This window comes from Globicephala melas, chromosome 6 (assembly GCF_963455315.2).
Source record: "Globicephala melas chromosome 6, mGloMel1.2, whole genome shotgun sequence".
Taxonomy (NCBI): Eukaryota; Metazoa; Chordata; class Mammalia; order Artiodactyla; family Delphinidae; genus Globicephala; species Globicephala melas.
In genome coordinates this window covers 7,977,864-7,994,094 of record NC_083319.1, presented here as the reverse complement: position 1 = coordinate 7,994,094, position 16,231 = coordinate 7,977,864, and the positions used below count along the sequence as shown (strand labels likewise).

Sequence of the window (16,231 nt, the reverse complement as noted above, 5' to 3'; positions counted from 1 at the left end):
TCTCTCCGACCTACGCTATCAATAAATAATTTTCCCCAGCCCCAAATATTTAATAGAAGGTCCTCCCCATTTACCAGCGCCAACCTCCAATGTGATACAGGGGGCTTCCCTACCTCCAGAATATACAAAATGTTACACAGTTACAGTATAAACACTGGGGAGGGAGCCCACCCCGCCACCAGCTTATGTCCTTGCCTGGCCTCGGTTTGCCCAACCTGCCCAAGGCCTGTGAGAGTGCTGCCCAGTTGTCTGGCTGGGCAAGGGGGAGGGGGGGCACTTGTGCCCCAAAGTGCCTCTGAATGGAGGACTGCTTGGTGGGGGTGAGGAGACCAGCAGGGAGCCCCTGCTCCCCAAGAACGGCAGCCTCTTAAATAAACTACCTTTACTGAGCCTCCGGCTCTTTGTTTTTCTGGAACTATTAATAGCCCAGAGATCAAGACACAGCCCTGGCCAAGATGGCAAGGGGTCTGCACCTATTTGTCTCCCCCCACTAGACAGGGGGCTATACCCCTTTTCAGGGGTTTTCTTAGGGATGAAGGGGTGCCAGGAAGGAGGGACGGGGCAGCAGGTACGGACAGGGGCAGAGCGCCCCAGCCCCAGGTCTCCGGTCTTTGCCCGCTAGTGTCAGGCAGTTAGACCACCAAGATCTTCACTTCATCGTTGTCGTCAGTCTCGTAGAAGAAGGGGACGCAGGTGCTGCTACCCAAGACTGGGCACTCCTGGGGGTTCTGGATCTCACGCAGCAGTTGCATGATCTGCTGCGCAGTGGGGTTCTCAGGGGTCGTCTGGCCCCGCAGGGCTTCCCCCTGGGTGGGGTCCACGTTGTCCTTGAGGCTCACCTCGCGGAGACCTTTGTAGAGAAAGAGAGAGGCAGGGCTCGGAGTGGTGTGCCAGCTCTCCCCTGCCCGCCCGTCGGTCCTCCCCGAGGGCGCTACTCACCACCGTGCTCGGCAGCACCAGGCTCCTGCGGGGCTGGGGGCGCTGTAGTGGGCTCACCAGCAGGGTTCTGGGCAGCCAGGAACTTGCCATACCATTCATTTCGCTCGCCCACCAGGCGTAATACCAGTTCCCGGAGCTCCAGCAGCTTCACCTGGAGGGACAGGCGCTCAGCACCTGCACCCCACCCCACCCCCGCCCACAGAGATGGTCACAAGGACCCCTACCTTCATTTCCTCCTTGTCCTGAGCCAGGCGGCTGATGTACTCCTCCTTCTCCTGGTGCCGCGCCTTCAGCACCGCCCTCTGACTCTGATAAAGGGCGATGTACTCTCCTGCGGGGAGCGGGGAGGGCGAACAGGGCTCAGGTGCGGGGCTGCCGCGATCCAGCCCTCGGCCCCCCGCCCCGGGCCCCCGCCTCTCCACTCACCAATAGTGTCTGTTTCTCCGGACAGCTGGATACAGCGATGCTCCAGCTCCTCTACCCGCTCCTTCAGATCCACTTTCTCCTGCATGAGCGCTGTGAAACGGCCCTGAAGCCACAACAGCAGGTCAGGGCTCAGCAGCAATCTGACCGCAGGCCCCCACCCTTCCTGGACCCCACTGGGGGCGACCCACTCACCTGCAGCTTGTCCATGGCCACCTGGAGGGCCTGGTGGGTCTCCGCAGGCACACTGTCCCCCCCGATCCCGGAGGCTGGGGCCTCCTTCTCCGCCCCGTCCTGGGCCGCGGCTGCCAGGTGAGCCAGGCGCTGGCAGCGCAGCTTTTCCTCCTTCAGCTGCCCGCGCAGCCGGGCCTGCTCTTCCTCAGCACTGGCTAAGGCCGAGTTAAAAAATGCCACCTGCGGGCAAGAGGTGTGCGCATGCTTTTGTGGGGGATACTGAGGACCAGCGAGGGGCGGCGGGCGGAGGGATGCTCCTCCTCTCGGGGTCTTTGTGGGCATGCCTGTGGTTCAAGGATGACATGGCATCTGACTATGGCTCCCAGGGGAGCTTGGGGGTCCAGAGAAGTCAGAGGGAGGGAAACCACAAAGAGTGTCTGAGAGGAAGCACAGGAGGAGGTAGGAAGTAAGACAGGCAAGGAGTAGGTGGTCAGCTCACCAGCAGCTCTCGGCTGTCGAGCTCCTCCGGCACGCTCAGCTTCGGCCGGGGGGCCTCCTCATCCTTCTCCTCACCGTCTGGTCCACCTCCTGCTGGGGACACATGGAGGGGCCTCAGACAACCCGACAAGGCAGGGCGAGCAGGCCGGGAAGAGAGCGTGCCGCCCAGCTCTGCCCCTCACCTCACTCGCTGCAGGAAGAGGATTCGCTGTCCTAAAGGTCTCTTCTAACTCAATTCCATGCTGCTAAAAGTCCCCCTGGCTCCTCAGGCTGGGTGTTCTCCCTGCGGGCCGTCCTACTTACCTTCCCCAGGCATAGCCATGAGGTTCAGCTGGGCTTGTAGCTGCCGGTTCTGCTGGTTGGCTGTTTCCAGGCGCTCCTAAGAGGCCAGGAAAGAAAGTGAGGAGGGACACAGGTTGCAGGCTTTCCCGTCAGGGGCCCAGCACTCCGACGCCCTCACCTGGGTCTCCTGTAACTCCTGGTGGGCCATCTGGACCGCCACCTTGCCCTGGACTTCCTCGTGCTGCAGCTGGTCCATGAGCTGCGTCTGCAGCAGCGCCTGCTTTTGCAGCCCCGCCTTCTCAGAGGCCAGCTGCTGATAGGCAGCCACGTACTGCTGCAGGTGGCTCAGGTACTGGTCCCGCTGCTGCTGCAGATCCTGAGTCTCCTGGCTCTTCACCTCCACCTGCGGGAAGACGCTGGGGGTGAGGACAGGCGGTGGCTCACTTCCGCAGTCGGAGCCCATAGACTGGGGAGGTTGGGCACAGACCCCTCTGCCTGAGGCAGGCACCGCGAGGCTCTGCTGGCTGCCCAGAGCCCCATGCCGCCTTCACCCAGCCCTCATAGCAAGCTTCTTTCTATCTTAACTTGAGGCCGCAGACGGGTGGAAAAGCAGAGCTCCAGCCAACATCTGTGAGGTGCACACTGAACGCCTAAGGCTTTACATGCATGATTCTCTAATCTCCAACACCTCTAGGAGGAAAATGATAACCTCCTTTTTTTTTTCTTTTCTATTTTTTTGGTAGCTCCACACCACCACGCAGGATCTTAGTTCCCCAACCAGGGATCAAACCCGCACCACCTGCAGTGGAGTCTCAACCACTGGACCGCCAGGGAAGTCCCGCTAACCTTTTAAGATAAGGAAACTGAGGCTTAGAGATGCGAGGGCTGAATCCAGGGCTGAACCCAAGGAGCTGGCCACCGTACACACTCTCTTCCCCTCTAATTAGGGGCTCGATGCCTCTAGCGGGGACAATGACCTATGGCCCAGGGCTACTCAACTCTGAAAATCAGAGGCCAGGGGGCAACAAGCAGTCACAGGCTCTGAAGGACTCTGGGGTCACCTGTCCTGGCCCCAGGTCCCTGGCTCCCCAGAGGCTGGTGCCTATCTCCTGGCCCTCCCGCTGGGGCAGGGCTTACCGTCTCCTTCAGCTCTCCTAGCCTCCCCTGCAGCTGCTCCAGCTCCTTGGCCAGCTCCTTCTTGATGTGCTGCTCCGAATGCAGCGCGCTGGTTATCTCCATGTTCTCGTTGGACTGCACAGAGAGAAGCAATCAGCGGCCACCCAATGCAGCTAGAGACCCCAGAACTTGGTGTCTGCCACCCACAGCTCAGGGAAGGGTGGAGGCAGGTAGGAAAGTCTGCCCCTTCCCCCCATAACCCTCGGAGCAGGGCTCTCCGACTCACAGCGTGCCTTCGTGGGCACCATTTCACAAAAGGTCCATATCACCCATTTTACAGGTGCGAAAACCAAGGCCCCAGACAGGTTAAGTGCCTCGCCCCGCCCCCAGAGGACTTGGCCAGGGAGGAGGGCAGGCTGGCCGCGAAGGGCTGCGCACCAGCCTGACGAATCCATTCTGCAGTTCAGCCAGCTGCTCCTTGAGCTCGCGGTTCTGGAACAGCGCGCGGCTGATGGTGGTGCGGTCGCTCTGCATGCTCTCTAGAATCTGCCTGCGCTCCTCGGCCTGCTGCCCCCAGCACTCGGCCGCCCGCTCCAGCTCCAGCAGCCGCTGCTCCTGTTCCTGATTCAGGCGACTCAGACTTTCGTTGTCCTTCACCTGAGCCTGCAGCTGCTGTGCCAGCCTCTGCAGTTCCTTCTGTAGCTGTTCGGCCTCCGCCTGCAGCCGTTGTTCTACCTCCGAGGGCCCGGCTGGGGGCTCCTGAGGCGGAGGCACAGCTGAGAAAGGGAGCACACCGTCAGGGCCTCTCGCCTCTGCAGTCTCCAAAAACCGGGTTTTGTTTTTTTTTTTTGGCCACACCAGTGCGACATGAGGGATCTTATTTCCCCAAACAGGGATCGAACCCGTGCCCCCATGCAGCAGAAGCACAGAGCCTCAACCACTGGACCGCCAGGGAAGTCCCTCCAAAACACCCTCTTCTTGGTCCACAGCTCCTGATTCAGCCTCCTTGCCCCAAATCTTGGCTTCCTGGCTCAATCTTTCAAGACACGTTCAGACAGAGTTCCTCACATCTTTATGCTCAAGACCACAGTGGGCACTTCACCCCTTTTTTGCAGATGGGGACCCTGAGGCGCAGGGAAACTGCAAGACTTGCCAACTCCTGGGACAGACCTCTTTCCCTTGGCCACGGTGCCCTTCCACCCACTCACCTCCATTCTCAGCCACCCTCACCAGCGCCGACACAACCCTGCTCCCGGATCCCCTGGCCCTGGCTTACCCATCTCGGTCCTCAGTTTGGCCAAACTGGTCTCCAGCTCCCGCACCTGACTCATGCTGCACTCCTTTTCTTCCCTCAACTTGCCCATCTGCCCAAAGCATGGGTGGGGGGGTGGGGGGAGAGCACAGGAGGGGGTCAAGGCCGGGCGACCACCTCCCTCTCCACCCCCACCCTCTAGATACACACTTCCACCTCTGGCTGCACACAGCAAGTGTCGTGATTCCTATTTCACAGATGCCCAGGTGACCTGTCTAAGGAGGGGAGTAGAAGGTCACCTCTCACCTGCTCCAGCATCTGCTGCATCTTCTGCTGCCAAACGGCGTTCTCTTCTTTCATATTCACCACATACTGGTCTCTCTCTGCCTGCAGCTGCTTCAGAGAATCCTTCAGCTGCGAGAGTGGGCACAGAAGTTACCACGGGCTGTCTGGGGCCTCACCTGCTCCCGGTCACCTGGGGTCATCGTCCTCCCGCACCCCTCTCCCTGCACAATCTCACCCGCTCCACGTGGGTCTCCAGCTGTGCCTGCTCGTTCAGGGCCTGCTGTAACTGCTGGCTGCTGTCAGCGGTAGGTTGACTAGAAAACTGGATGGTGAAAAATGAGGTTGGATTTGGGAAGCCCAGGCTGCCCCACGCAATGCCCCCCAAAAGGTCAACGTACAACTCAGGGTTGTCCTCGTGTTATTAGAACCAGGTCCACAGGTTTTATTTTTACTAAATACTCATGGCTCCCCAACCACCCCAATCCAGTGTGTATCCTTCTCGACCCTTCTCCATACACACGCAAACACGTTTAATTAACGCACAGTGCAGTTGTGCTGTCACGGGGTGTATCATATATGGTTCTGCACCTTAATTTCACTTTGCTGCAAACAAGATATACTCAATTTCTGTAATGGTTACATAGTAGTCCAATAAATGAACATGGCATACTTTAACCGTACCCTTACTGAGGGCAGGAAGGCAGAGAATCACTGTGCATGCAGGAAAACTAAAGAGGAGGCTCTCTGAGACCTGAGCGCCCTGTCTACCTGGAGGCTTGGCCCCGAGAGGAAGGGAGCGGACTCTCGGGCTAGCCTTGTAACTGTCATCCATAAAACAATGGTTTTCAACCAGGATGCTTTAAAAATAAAACTAAAAAAGGCCTATCCCTGAGCTTCTGATTCCAGAGGTCTGGGCAAGGCCCCAGTTTTTCTCCTATCTCTAGAGGAGTCTATGGCAGGACCAGAACGAGGATCCAAATGTTCTGGCTCCTGGCCGGAGGCCACCCACAGTGACCCTAAGAGGCCCGGGCCCCGCCAGGTGGGGCCCGCACCCCCTGGGGCCCCAGGCCCACCTGCCGCAGCAGCAGCTCGGACATCTCCACCTTCTTCTGCAGCTCCTCCATCCCCAGCTGCATGGCCGCCTTCTCTTTCGCCATGACCCGCAGCTTCTCCTCCAGCTCCGAGGTCTGCTGCTTCAGGTCCTCGTTGCTTTTGCTGTGACCGGCGGTAGTGGAGGGAGGCGTGAGTAAAGAACAGAAAGGGTCACTCCGGTGACCAACCCACTACCTTTGCCACAGAACCACAGAACAGTTGCTTTGGAAGGGACCCCAGGATCAAGAGTCACAAGTGGCAGGCCACAGAGAGGACATGAGTGGCCTGAGGCCACAGCAGGAGTCGGTGGCACAGCTGGGACAGCAGAGCCTGGCTCTGCACGCATGCGAAGCTGTACCAGCTCCTCACCCGCTCCCTCGGCTCCTCCCCACTTCCCAGCCCTCCCCCACTATCCCTATCCTACTTGTTCTTGTATAAATCCAGCCTGAGGGCATCTCGCTCTTTGGTTAATTCTTTGTTGTACTGCAAACACAGAGAGGCAAGGTCAGGAGAAGGGAGGTGGAAGATGCAGACTAACAGCAGCAACAGGACGACTCCCAGCAACACGTCCTCACCTGGTGTCAGGCTTTATACTTTTGCAAAGCACTTCCAAGCTCACGTTCTCATTTGGTTTTAATAAGAACTCGGGAAGGGTGGAAAAGGCAGGTGGAGAGCTCTAACTCACGGCGGGCTCACAGGCCCAGGGACAGCAGGTAACACTGCCATCATTCTCACTGTTACCAGCCCCACGTCTGAACCTTTCCTGAACACACTCTCAGCCAACATTCCCATTTCAAGCTCACAATCACCCTGGGAGGCAGTTACTATTACTATCTCCATTTTACGGGTGAACGACACGGAGCGTTAGAGGTTAAATGGTTCGCCTAACATCACTTAGAGCTGGGACTCTTGAACCATGTTCTCTCCCCGGGGCGGGACCACAGATATGATGGGGGGATTAAACTGTATTGTAATCTCTTGTTCATTTTTTGAATGGATGATACACTCACACAGCCCCTAACTCAGAAGGTGCCGAAGTGCCACGTCTCTCAGCCATCCTGTCCCTGTCCCCTGGGCTTTTATGAATCCTTTCCCACCTGTCTTATACGTATTTCACACACGTACTTCTCTCTCTCTTAGCGCGGTAACGGATAAAAATACTGTTCTGAACCTTCACAGCCCGAACACCTAGCACTTGGGCCAGAGCCCGCTGCCAGTAAAGGGCAAGGCTGGCGCTCTGGCTGTGGGCTCGCGCCCGGGTTGCTTCTCACAATCACACAACTTTAAAGCAGCAACACAGGGCCAGTGCTGCCTTCTGGGCAGCAAGTCACTCCATGCTGCCGAAGGGACCTTTAGGCTCACCCCACCCACGTACCACCTCCAGCGGATGGGCAGACTGCTGGGCTCACCCTATCGGCCTGCTTCTGCTGCGTGGAGACGGCAGACAGCGTCCGTTCCAGCTCTCCCACACGCTGCCTGGATGACCGCAGGCAATTAGCAAGGTCCTCCAACTCTTCTGAAATGACAGCATGAGAAGGGAAGCCCAAAGAAGGAATCCCGCTGAAGGCCAGCCAGTGCGCCCCTCGGGCCGAGGGGTCAAAGGGTGCCTAGATTCCCACCTGCTTTCTGCCTGGCTGCCTGTTGGGTGTGAGCCAGAGCTGTCTGTAATTCCGTCTTCTCAGACACCAGAATCCCTATGGTCTGGATGTGGACCTTTGGGAGAAAGGGCAAACAAGTGCTAAAAGCAGAAAAGCAATGTTTCCTGGGGGCCGTGAGGGACCCTGGTTCAGCCCACTCACCTGCAGCTGTTCTCTCAGAGCCCCTTGTTCCTTCACGAGCTTCTTCTCAAATTCCTTCTTCTCCTGCAGGAAAAGAGAAGAAACAGCTCTTACTGGTAGGCAGAGGTGAAATAGCAAAGGATATAGCCCCCAGAATGTCATCACTGGCCCAGGACAGGCCCACCGATGAGAACAGGTAATTGGCCACCCCGGGAGTAGGGGATGGGCGGGGAGGGGCAGGGGGTAGGCCCCCTCTTTCTCCAGGCTGCCAGCAGGCAAGAGGAGAATGGGCCTCTACATCTGACTCCTCCCCCAAACCCATCAGCCACGGGAGGAGCAGACAAAGAAATCGCGTTACTTTTTCCAGTCGATCCAAAGTTTCCTGTTTCTCTTGTTTCTGTGGGGAGAGTCATAGGAAGGTGACTGAGATTGTCCCCCTTTCTCACGATCCTCAGACCAAGGAGGAGGGACGGGCAGGGGCCAGGAATGGGTTAGAAAGGGAGAGTTCATGGGGACATAAATGGATGAACGCTTCGTAAGCTAAGAGACTTTGGGTCTTGGGAAGTTTTAATCACGGCTACAGTAGTGAGAGTCTGGATCTGATTCCCTTGAAGGGACAATGACATAAACCTCTAGAAATGGAGTCTGAGAAGGTCAGACCACCCTCTGCCAGCTCACAATATGGAAGGGGGCATTCATTCACTCAAGGAATGTTTCCTGAGCACACACTGCAGGCCAGGTTCTGTTCTTAAGAGCAAAGATATGGGAACGAAAAGGACCTTTAAATCTCTGATTTTTTGAGCTTAAAGGAACCTTGGACACCTTCTAATCCTACCTCCTCAGGAAACTAAAGCCCAGAGAGGACAGCTGACTTGTCCAAGGTCCAAGTTGGAACAAATCAGGGGCTGAGTCAGGGCTGGGACACACCGGTCAAGCTAGTGCTCCCCCTACAGGCAACAGCCCCAGGGCAAGCGTGGGGAGGACTCAAGCGGGGGTCTCTGGAGAACAGAGTAGGCAAAGAGGGCAGCCACAGAGAGAGCCATGCTGCGTGCCGTGCTCCGGGGTCCCTCCAGCTGAGACCTAGGCCCCCCTGCACCCCATTCTCCCTTGGCACCGGGGTCCCCAGCCCCTTTCTTCAGAGCCCCAAGGTGAGACTGGGGCCCCAGATTGGCAGCGTGGAATCCGGGGACAACGCTGGACTCTTACCAATTGCTCTATCTTGCTACTGAGTTGTTTGTTTGTTAGATTGCTGGAGTCCATGGCTACTGATAGTTCTTGGTACCGGCTCTGAGGCGCATGCAGAGAGGAAGAGGAGGACTTGGAGGAGGGGTGGGGGAGGCAGAGAGAGCGATCACTAGGGTTGGGGGGTGTCTGGGCTGTGTCAGCTGGTAGTGGGGCACCCAGCCCCCGCTGTGGGAGGAGGGAGGTGGGGGCAGGTGGGGGCTGGCCTGCAGGGTCACCGGGCCACAGTGCAGGCCCCCTTACCTCCAGATTCTTTATGTCAGTACAGGATGCTAGACCCTCCCCGTTGATGTAAGATGGAGACTAGGAGAGATGAAAGGGTTCACATGGAAACGTGATCTATCCCCCTCAAGGCCTAAGCCCTCCAACATCTTCCCCATCGACTGGCAACATTTCCTTTTCTGCCTAACTTGCCACCCGCCCCTTAACTCCTTCCTGTGCCAATTTCTCCTCGTTCTTAATTCCCCCTTGTCCCCCCCTCCCAAGCAGCTCTCATCTACAGGATAAAATGATGTAACCAATCTCATGATCCAACCCCTTCATTTGGACAGCGTCAAAGAGGAGACTCAGGGCTTCCCTGGTGGCACAGTGGTTAAGAATCCACCTGCTAATGCAGGCGACACGGGTTCGAGCCCTGGTCTGGGAGGATCCCACATGCCGCGGAGCAGCTAAGCCCGTGTGCCACGACTACTGAGCCTGCACTCTGGAGCCCGCGAGCCACAACTACTGAGGCCCGCACGCCTAGTGCCCGTGCTCTGCAACAAGAAGACAGCGCAATGAGAAGCCTGCGCACCACAACGAAGAGTGGCCCCCGCTCGCCACAACTAGAGAAAGCCTGCGCGCAGCAACAAACACCCAATGCAGCCACAAACAAACAAATAAATAAATAAATTTATTAAAAAAAAAAAAAAGAGAGAGACTCAGAGAAGTAATGACTAGCTAAACATCATCCAGCCAAGCTGCCTGGTCCCAGGACCTTCCCTTCCTCTTGGGAACCTCTGTCTCGGTTTCTTTCCGTCATATTTTCCTTCCCTCTCTAGCCCACTCCGGGCTCCAATTTTGGGGGTGGTACCTCGGACACAAGACCGTTGAGCTGCTGAGATAGCTGTCGCAGGCTCTCAGTGGATGAGAAAGATCTGAGGATGAACACAGCAGTCAGGGGTGCAGGAGGCTCGATGGGAAAGAGGGGGTCACGGGCAGTGGCCTAGGGATTGCTGGCCCCGCGGGAGACACTCACGTGCTTTCGTCAACGGGACTAGAATCATTGTCAGCATCACGGTTCTGTTTGGAAAGAAACGTATGAATCGGTCATTCAGTTTCCAGTAAGAACCACCCATGGCGCCAAGCTCATTCCAACCGCTTTCCGTCTGCCCGCACCTCAAGGAGAACCTGCTCTTGGCCTCCCCCACCCCAGTCCTCAGGAAGGGCGCCTTGCTCTAGGAGCCAAGCTACCTGAAGAAAGGGGAAGAGGCTCCACGGTAGGTCCAGTCCTCCAGGAAGGAGGAGGGGGTGAGCACAGAGTGGGGCAGCAGGCCAAGGGGGAAGAGGCACGAACCTGAGTTGATGCCATGCTAGTGACACGGGGGGGACTAGCACAGGGGGAAGGGACACCGCCAGGTGACACGGTGTCATCAGCAGACGGTGTAACAGGAGCGGCGCGGTCTTTGGGCGCCTGTCACAGAACAGAGCAGGGGGTTAGGGGGCCACGCAGGGCAAAAGTCGCCTCACTGCCATGAATGGAGGGGTGCAGAGCGGGTAGGACAGGTGTTGCTGCAGTCAGAGTGACAGTCACACATGCTGGGAGCCACTCTGGGGGGTGGCTACGGCTCGCCCAGACCTCGGGCCAGTCTGCAGCCTTCCGGGACTGCACAGCCTCCTTCGAGAACACGAGGGCCTTGTTCTCCCTGGAGCTCAGCTCCCTGGCTGACCTACGGCAGCTACAGCAGGTGGAAGGAAGGTGTGCCAAGTCAGGGAGAAGCAAGGCCCTGCTCTTCCAGAAAGCCAGTCTGTGCCCAGAGGGCCCCTCACCCGGGGCCCCACGCTGGGCAGAGGGTGGCAGTGATGAAGGAGCAGAGCGATCTGCCTCTTTCTTCTTGTTCTCCCTTCCTTCCTTCCCTCCTTCCTGCAACTACTGGTGTGTCTCCACGACTCAGGCCTTTGCTGGGAAAGAAGCTGCCCAACGAGAAGGCTCTCCCTGCTCTTACAGGTAAAAAGAAAACCATGGCCACTACCCATCCCAGCCTCCTGGCTCCAAAACACCTACCCAACCAAGAAACAGCTGAGAAACCAGAGGTAAGACGTCTACGCTTTGACTCCTGTCATCCTGGAGAACAAACGTGGGATTGAGGGCCAGGAGCCATGGAGAAGTTCTCTCTTGGCCCAAATGGATCCACTTGCTTGACCAGAGCCCCACTCGGCCTCTCTCCGGGCTCAGGCCTGACACTTACTCCAAGCCTCTGGCTCGAGGGATCCAATGTTCAATAGGTGAGATGGGGAAGAGGGCTGATAAGCCAAAGCTTGACGAGGGAAGAGCACCGGGGAGCCAAGGCCTGGCCAACGAGGCTGAGTCTGGGAGGAAGAGGCTGCACCTCTCTTGGGGGAAAGGGCTGCCTGCTCTCTGGAGCCTCAGCCCTGGCCTCTGAAAACCCAAAGCTACTGCCCTCCTTAGAGCAAGCAGCACAGAGCCTGGGGAGCTGAAGATGAATCAAGCTGTTTGCTTGGTGACTGTCCACGCTGTGACCTTTGACGCCAGAACCTGGTGTTGCCTTGTCAACCTGGACTACTGAATCTAATAGGTAAGAGCAGGGGTTCAGCAGCTGGCTAGGCACGAGACTTTGGGGGAGGGGAGCACACTCTTAGCCAGGGGCCCTGGCGAGCCCTGGGTCCCTCCTGGCCTCTTGGGTGCCCACGGATCCCTAGCATTAGAAACAAGAAAGCTCAGAAGAGGAAAAAAGTCTTTTTCTGAGGACTTAAATATACTTAATATGACAATTTTGTGAGCAACCAAGTTATTTCATAATTTTGAGTCACATAGCTAAGTATGGAATTTTAAAAAACATTGTCCACTCCCCTCCAATGTCCCATTCCATTAAAAAAAAAACCTTTTTTTTCTATCCACTAGTCCTCAGTTCTGGAAATGTCATCAGCTCTGCCCAGGATACTGCAATCACAGGCCTGCACTACTAGAGCAGAAAACTTAAGTGAGAAACAATTATTGATGTAGAGAGGATTTTAAAACGACAAGAAGGGAATATGGGGATCTGGGTCTTCATTTCCAGGAGAGCAGAAGGATGCGGGCCCAGGGTCTTAGAACAAGAGTACAGATGCACAGCTTCGGGACTCCTGTAGGCCTGCGCTCCCCTCCCTGTGCCACCCAGCATCTCCTCTGAGTCAACAAGGTGAGTCACAGCACCTGGACAGACCCGACCGACTGGGCATGAGCAGTCCTGATGATTGAAAGACTCTCTAAGCCCAGCCAACAATTCCCCGTCCCAGCCCCTCTCCCCGTGCCCATCTCCAGCAGGACCTGGCCCCCTTCCAGCCCTACTCCTCTAGCCTGGCAGATGTCCCCCAAGGAAGTTAATTAAGGAGGAAGTGACAACATCATGTCCGGAGGAGGTCATCTCCTAGTCCAGGGGCACCCCAGGCTCCCCGCCTTTCTGGAAAGTACTCTGCGAGCTCATAATCCTGGCTGTTACCTGTATTACACCCTCTGCCTGGGACTCCCATTTCCCCTACTCTCAATGTGGATGACTGCTACCCACCTCTAATCTTCAAACCGGCCTCAAATGCCACACCCTCCAGCCTCGAGTCCATTTAGAACCAAGCTCTGCCTTGTCGAGCATTTGGAATATTGCCATATTCCAAATGTTTCTTTCATCTGTTTTCTACAGCCCCTAGCAACATGCCTCTGCTCTCAAGGGCCCACTGAATATGGTTAAATGTCCAGTTAATTTTTAAAAGAGAATAGGGGCAGAATGTCCTGACCACTCATGTGTTTGGTTAACCTCACATCCCTTACAGATAGCTCCACTGAAAAAAATAACCTCAATCCTTGTAACTATAATGCAAACTCCTTTTCTCTTAACCCTACATTCCCTACTGCCAAACCAAAATGAACTGATCAACTCAAAAAAAAATCACCAACTACTTTGTGGTCTATTGGTCTTTTGGGGTCAGATGCCCAGGGGCCAAGACTTGAAGGTTTGGTTTTATTTAACCTCTCCTAGTTTGATAGCACCACGGACATTCAGACTGGAGGCTCAAAGAGCCCAAATCCCACACACCTGCTCTGGAAGCTATTCCCAAGTTACCTTTAACCTCCAAGGAGCATCTCACCTTCTCCAAGACGATAAAAGATGGGGGGGGGGGGTCAGGGGGGAACCCAATCAACCAAGCAGGTGAAAAGCAGACATGAACAGGCCCAGGGTTAATGACAGCAACATAAAATAAGCCAGAGGCCAAGTATCCCCCAAACCAGAGAAGCCTCAGGGCATGCAGAGCTGGGAGGGAGCAAGCCAGAGAGGGGGTCTCGGCACTGCCTCACCTTCCACTTGTCCAATGGGGGGATCGCTACCCCATTGGAGCGGTTAAGGTCGGACACCAGCACCTTCAGAATGTCCTGAATCTATAGGAGGCGAAAAGGGAAAAACAAGGGCAGGGAGAGAAAGAGAAAAGTGGCTTAGAGAAGCAAGAGAGTCAGGGAAGGAAGAAGAGATGGGTTCAGGGCAATGGAATGCTGGAGAAGACAGAAAGGGATCAATACCACAGCCTGTGCCATTATCCAAACAGCCACTTGCTGCCTTGCCAGAGGCAGAAATCAAGGTAAACAGATGGAAAAGTCCCCGGAACAATGCAGTCACATAGCTCCTTAGGCCAACAGTGCAGCTCTTAATAGCTTCTTAGACCCTCAGGCCCAGATTTTTAAAAACCAGACTTCAGAACAAGGGTCCGCTTGAACAAAGTGGGCTACAGCTAAAAAATAAGTCTGAAAGACAAGGATCTGATCCAACAGTGTCATCTTACAGATGAGGAAACTGAGGCCCAGGGGAAGAAGTGATCTTCTTGAAGTCACCCAGCAAGCTGGTGGCAAAGATGGCCTTGAAACTCAGATGATCTCCTAATCCAAGGGACTAGGGACTCTCCTCACCACACCCTGGGGTTCTGTTGGTGCCTCTAAATGGAGAGCCTGAGGACAAGAGGCTGTTCTCACTGCCTGGCTTCCCACTGAGGACGGGGCTGAGGAAGATCACCAGAGCAGTAAGTCAAATAGCAACTACTCTTTACTGAATGTTTACTCTGCACCAGGCCCTGTATTAGGGGATTGTTATAAAAACCACAACAATCTCATTTAAACTTCGTAAGTGTAAGACAGTATTACCCCAGTTTTACCAATGTGGAACCAGAGACCCAACGAGCTTAAACAATTTGCCCAAAACCATATCCCCAACAGAGGGAGAGGTAGAATTCAAACCCAAACTTCTTAGCCAATATCTGACATTTCTTCCACAATCTTAACCACTGCCCTCTCCTGCTGTCCCTTGAGCACCCCATCCCCGGAAGGTGGCAAGACTCACATCCTCAGGTGAGGGACAACCACCAGAAGTGGTTTTCTCCGGGCTACTGCCATTCTTGATCTTTCTTTTTTTCTTAGCTGCTGCAGGAACACCAGGGCTGTTCTTCTGCTGATACTCCCTTAACTGCAAAAAGGAAAAGCAGTGAGGCTCATGAGACCTATAAGCCCCCTATATTCACATCTTACTTTACAGTTTACAGGAAGCAGAGGTGGAAAAGTAAACATTTAATCAGACATCAGGGTCCTTTCTTACACCTCTTTTAGAGCTGCACACCACTGCTTCTCAAACTTTTACATCAGTGTATCCTAATGGCAGAAGGCAGTGAAGGCACACACTCCTAGTGAATCTGGGAACGTAACAGAAAGAGGACAACCCAAACACCATTTCAGAGAGAAGTCTATTATAATCTTACAAATCTATGCAAACGTCATCCCTAAGCACATTAATATAAAAGGCTTTTTCTCTCTCAAGAGAATCAAGCAAAACTGATGCTCCAGTCCCATGTTTATCCTGTGGCACTCAGGGCAACCCATGTTCAGATGATGATTTGGGAAAGAGTCCCAGCTGTGAAGTTCAGTTTCACGCGATCTGTTCCACAGAGGATAAGCAGATCTCACTCCAAAGGAGCACTGAATGACGGGCATTCTGGTCTCAGAATCACAGCGCATTAGAATGTAAGGTAGAAGATTCAGATTAAAACTGTGAAAGTCTCTCTGGATAGAAACCTGGGAAAAAACCAAACTAAACAAAGCACATTCTCCCCACTGCCACCCAGAGATATTGTCAATGTTTCGAGATCACTGGCTTTTTACGCTATCGACACCAAAGGATGGGGTACAGTCTAGAGTGAGGGAGCCTGAAACCCAGGTGGGACCTAGGTCCCATAGTCCCAAGTCCCCTTCAAGCTAGAAATTTGTGCTGCGACCAGAGAATCCGGAAAGAATGTGAAAACACAGGGGGACTGGGTAGTAAGATCAAACACCGGGCTCGTGGCGGTAATGACAGTTCAGAGGGGGATTATGACGTAACTACTTTCCACTCCTCCCTACCGATGCCCGAGTCGCCGTTCAGCGGTGGAGGAGGGGAACGCAAGGCCAGGACCGAGGTCCTTGAGACCGGGAGCCCAGGGAACCCAGGAGGTCCGGTTCTGGGCGGCAGGAGGCGAGGGCCGAGCCTGGTGCGGGAAGCCCCCGGGGTCACCGGCCCAAAGTCACCCCGGGGTGACAAGCGAGGGCGGGGGCTGGGCTGCCGGGGGGCGGGACTGGCTGAGAATACTTTTGGAGGGGGACGCCAAGGGGCGCCGAGAGGCTCGCCCCGTGTGCCTCGAAGGCAGCACAGACTCTGGCCATGGCCCGGCCGTCGGAGGGGTCTCGGGCTGGGTCAGGGAGCCGCGACCCCGCACGTTTTACCTTTTTCTTGGCCGCAGCCAATTTGCTCTGTCGGGTTTCTTCCGACATCCCGGGACGGGGCGGGGGAAAGGGGGGGGGCCACATCAGCACGATCCCGGCAAGCACTGCGGAACTGTTTCCGGCAGCCACAGCGCCTCCAAAAGAGGAGGGACCAGGGCGTTACTA

At 55.5% G+C, this 16,231-nt stretch overlaps 1 protein-coding gene across 5 annotated transcripts; it reads right to left on the bottom strand.

The window, feature by feature from the left end:
• Positions 1-630: 630 nt before the first annotated feature.
• GOLGA2 (golgin A2) lies at positions 631-16,217 on the bottom strand. Of its 5 annotated transcripts, none has more exons than XM_030858498.2 (27): positions 16,067-16,217; positions 14,658-14,780; positions 13,628-13,708; positions 10,637-10,753; positions 10,319-10,362; positions 10,154-10,217; positions 9,325-9,384; positions 9,046-9,126; positions 8,198-8,236; positions 7,861-7,923; positions 7,681-7,774; positions 7,471-7,577; positions 6,486-6,544; positions 6,043-6,184; positions 5,205-5,291; positions 4,991-5,098; positions 4,709-4,796; positions 3,871-4,208; positions 3,454-3,567; positions 2,495-2,719; positions 2,338-2,413; positions 2,036-2,127; positions 1,558-1,776; positions 1,366-1,468; positions 1,164-1,270; positions 940-1,090; positions 631-850 (listed from the first exon to the last, which is right to left on the bottom strand). In XM_030858498.2, the coding sequence occupies exons 1-27, from the start codon at positions 16,148-16,150 to the stop codon at positions 633-635; spliced, it is 3,084 nt and encodes a 1,027-aa protein (XP_030714358.1). In that variant the 5' UTR covers positions 16,151-16,217; the 3' UTR covers positions 631-632. The 5 variants fall into 5 exon arrangements, with proteins under 5 accessions (XP_030714358.1, XP_030714359.1, XP_060156352.1 ...); XM_030858499.2 differs by having other exon boundaries at positions 2,036-2,124; XM_060300369.1 differs by lacking the exon at positions 10,637-10,753.
• Between the last annotated feature and the right edge of the window lie 14 nt (positions 16,218-16,231).